This window comes from Micrasema longulum, unplaced genomic scaffold (genome assembly GCF_059751315.1).
Source record: "Micrasema longulum isolate JH-2025_06_02 unplaced genomic scaffold, ASM5975131v1 h1tg001627l, whole genome shotgun sequence".
NCBI lineage: Eukaryota > Metazoa > Arthropoda > Insecta > Trichoptera > Brachycentridae > Micrasema > Micrasema longulum.
The window spans coordinates 560,935-565,160 of NW_028278808.1; the positions used below are offsets into that span (position 1 = coordinate 560,935).

The 4,226-nt window shown below is 35.3% G+C and overlaps 1 protein-coding gene across 1 annotated transcript; it reads left to right on the forward strand.

Moving 5' to 3' along the window:
• Positions 1–514: 514 nt before the first annotated feature.
• On the forward strand, positions 515–1,887 carry LOC148274549 (zinc metalloproteinase nas-13-like; the record flags this gene model as incomplete). Its single annotated transcript, XM_088236951.1, has 3 exons — positions 515–725; positions 1,574–1,710; positions 1,864–1,887. Coding segments are annotated over 3 exons (372 nt in total), but the record flags the coding sequence as incomplete, so codon positions are not given.
• Between the last annotated feature and the right edge of the window lie 2,339 nt (positions 1,888–4,226).

Genomic DNA, 4,226 nt, shown 5'->3' on the forward strand with positions numbered 1-4,226 from the left:
AGCTTTTTTACTGTTTCATCTGGTGCCTGTTAACCCTAACGACACTGTTAGAATCAAGAAACTTTGAGCATTTAAACAGAAATATTATTCAGCAATTTGCTTTTACAACGTTTATTTTCAACCTTATGTAAACGAAATACTTGTTAAGCTTGTCGAAAATTGCTAAAAATCCTTCAAATAAGACGTCAATAATTTATTTGAAGTCATTTCCATATAAACAAATTAATGTTTATGGACAAAATGGGTGAATGTTTCCCGATTTGTTGGTATTAGCATCCTTAACATCAAATTTGTTAAAATTACGATACGAAATTGGGCAAGTACGCAGCCTTGTTGAACTCCGGTGGTCAATCAGTTACAAAATCGTTTTTTTTTTTATTTGGCATTCACAATTCACTAAGGGTTTTAAATTAGTTTGATAATTTTCTCTGTTTTGATAGGAGGAAAAGATGGATATTATCTGTGGTTTTGATTTTTTCAGTATCGTACATTTAATTAAATAATTAAAATTGTTTTTCAGGGTGCTGATGCCGGTTGCAACTCATTCGTAGGTATGATTGGAGGAGCACAAACTTTTAACATCCACGCCAATACCCCTGGGTCAGGCTGCTTTGTTCACGGTATCATCATCCACGAACTTCTGCATGCTCTTGGTTTCTACCATCAGCAAAGTTCCTACGAAAGAGACGACTATGTCAAGATCGTCTGGAACAAGATAGAAGCAGGTATACAAATTTTCCTCCATCCTCAAAGCGCGCATGTAGAGTGAGAAAGAATGGACATGCGTAAATTGTAATATTTATATGTATAATTCTTCTGTACGTATGATGTTACAGAACTCCGCTTAAACGACTTGATTGACGTGCGGTTTTCAGAGAAATGTAGATTTTTGCGCTGCGCGTGTTCGTAAATATTAAAATCTTCAATCTTATATGTAAAAAAGAAGTTAAGAGCATCAATGTGTTATTCATCGATCTACCAGGGTTACGTTCGAGGAGAACGCATAAAAAAAATTTATGGGTGTTGTTTTTTTGAGTATAAAAAAGTTTGATTTTTAATGTTTACAAACAGGATTCGTTTTTTGTGAATCCCAATCAGATTTTTTCCTTAAATTCCTTAGAAATTCCATCCATTTATTTCTTTTTACTGGATTTTTGGTAATGCTAAAATAACATTAACTGACATTCAATACATTTTAAAAAAAACATATTCCTACATACGTGCACACTTGATGGTGAGAAGAGCGTTTGGCATTTTTTAAAAAATAATTCCATATTTGAAAAATATGGAATTATTTTTAAAAAAATAATTCTATATTAATAATCCCATTTTTTAAAAAATAATTCCATATTTGAAAAATGTTTCTTTTGTGTTTTGGAATTCAACCATAAACAAGTACCTAGATACCTACTTATCAATGACAAGTCTTTTGCCAAGGTTCGGGCAGGACAACGTCTGTCGGGTCCGCTAGTAAAATATAAAACAAAGTGTATTTATTATTTATTATTCATGCAATATATAAATTTCATTACCCTTGCACTTTTTTAAACTTAAATACTCTTATTTGTTTTAGGCAGAGAAGGCAGTTTTAACAAGTACACAACAAGTCAAGTAACTAACTTTGGAGTTGCTTATGACTATGGAAGTGTCTTACACTATTCCCAAACTGCTTTCAGCATAGATGGCAGCAAGACTATTGTCCCTATCAAGGTAAACATGCTTCTAAACATTTTAATTCATCATACTGTGTTTTATTATAAACTGGAAACTCTGCATAAAGTTCATCGAAAGAGTATTGATGCCGGTTTTAGCTGGTTACTCACAGCAAGGCTTTTTGCGCGTTGATCAATTGTTCTTGTGTAGGTTCACATTACTAGCGGCTCCTGACCGAAACTATTGGCCGTGCATTTTTTTACATGTTGTCAACTTGTATATTATTTAGTTCAATAACATTATAATAATATGATAGGTCTGACGTGATAAACGAGCACTAGTATGACAGCCCGCGCATCGGAACTAGAAACGCTAAATGCGTATAACATAATACGCACGTTATAGTCGACTAAATTTGTACCAATATCATGTCATTACGAATGTTCAAAGTGAAATTTCAAACGAACTTCAAATCTGCGCATGCGTCGGCAATGCCCGGAATATATATTATCTTCTCCCTCTAACGCACAATTCATCGGTATGAAGATTGTCTGTCTCGCTCAAATGACGATTTTAGGAGATATAATATAGTTCTTACAAATTCAGGGTAAAAGATTGTGCAAAACAGAATATGCACTGGGACAATTGCGCATGCGTAGACAAGATGTGAAAATCGTCCGCTAGAGTCGATTTTGCTAGATCTTTTGGCGCTAGTATTGAATATTATGATGTTTACGTGTATAATATTGCAACGAATCCCTGTTTCTTTCTACCTACTTTTTTTTACCAACATATTTTTACTATCAATAAAATTACAATTTTTTTACTTGGCAGTGCACTGCACTTATGCACATACTAAGGAACCGCCTCTGGTTCACACACTCCTCCCCATTCCATTATTCCATAATTGATCATCGATTTTCCCTATGCATAATATTTTTTTCATAAAGCTGTTGTTAGCTTAAGTCGTTATACCTAATATTCTTCTCAAGCACTTACTCTCTAAACTCAGAAGTTTGGTGTTTTAAGGTTTGGTAAGATGCCAAGATTTGCACCCATATAGGAGTACTGGCATTATCTAAGAGTTGAAAAACCGGCATTGCGTTTTGACCGAGTATAGACTAGAGTTCCAGACAGCACGCATCATGTTAAAAGTTAGTCCAGCAATTCCTAGGCGGGTTGCGAGCTCTTTGTGCATGCTTCCATCCTCAGTTATATGAACTCCCAAGTATTTAAAATTTTCAACTTTCTTAATCTTCTGTCTATTATCATAGAGCTGATTGGGGTCAGGACAGGATTTGTTGCACATAATCTGTTTTTTTTTGTATTAATATTAAGACCCAGTGAGTTGAGTTTTGGGTCAACAATCCTCCTGAAAACCACCAACAGACTTTTCAAAAATAACTGCATTGTCTGCATACTCCAAGTTGCACAACTTCAGGGAAGAGTTCGTGTCTATGCCTCGATCAGGTGGTACTGATTTGCATAAGATAAAATCCATCAGTATATAGAATAAGGCTGGTGCAAGGACGCAGCTTTGCCTCACTCCAGTGGAGACCCCGAACTAATCCGTCAAAGAACTGCCGATTCTCACACGACAATTGCTATCTATGTGAAGCGCTTTTATAACAGCAGTAATCTTGGGAGGAATACCATACGCATCGATAATTTCCCAAAAACATGGTCGATGCGGACTATCAAATGCTTTCTCGTAGTCAATGAAGCAACACGCAAGGGGTGAGTTCATTTTATTGCTCTGTTGGAGAATGCATCTTTTGTTATGGATATGGTCCGCACACGACTTAAAACAAGGAAATAAAACAATTTTGTTTGACTCTCAGAGTCTGCAGTACAAGAACTCGTATTCTGCCCAAGACTATGTATGCAAGAATCTTTCCTGGAACGCTCAGCAGAACTATTCCGTGGTAATTATTGCACTTTAAAGGATCGATTTTCTTACGCGATGATCATACTATTAATCCAATCTCTTGGACAACGTTCTTCATCCCAGATTTTTGATAATTAAGTATGGAGAGGCTCAACAATTGCATCCAAACTATTTTTTATTAACTCGGGACTAATTCCATCTTCGCCTGGCACTTTCCCATTCTTCGAGCATTTTGCCACCTTGATGATTTCATCAGTGGTTGGAGAATGATCAAGGATATTGGCTTCTCTAGGGACGTTTATTTAAACAGCATCTGCCGAAACATCGAATAGGTCCGAGGGAGGTGGGCGATTAAGGATCCCGCAGAAATAATTCTTCTTGGTGTCGCCCACTAGCTCCATATCAGACTCAACCACCCCAATGGTCAAATCAATTTTTACTACTTAAAAAAAACAAATTATGTTTATCAATATTTTGTTCCATAATGAAATTTTTAAATAAACCAACAATATGTTAATATATCACTGATTTTCTCAAATTGAACGGTTTGGGTCGGTAGAAAGAAATTGCCTTAAAGCAATATATTCGTAAACTAAATATGTATTATATATAAAGCCTTAAAATAAATAACATGCCGATATAAAATAATTTAAAATATCTTAACTCATTATCTTGGCAGAAAGAA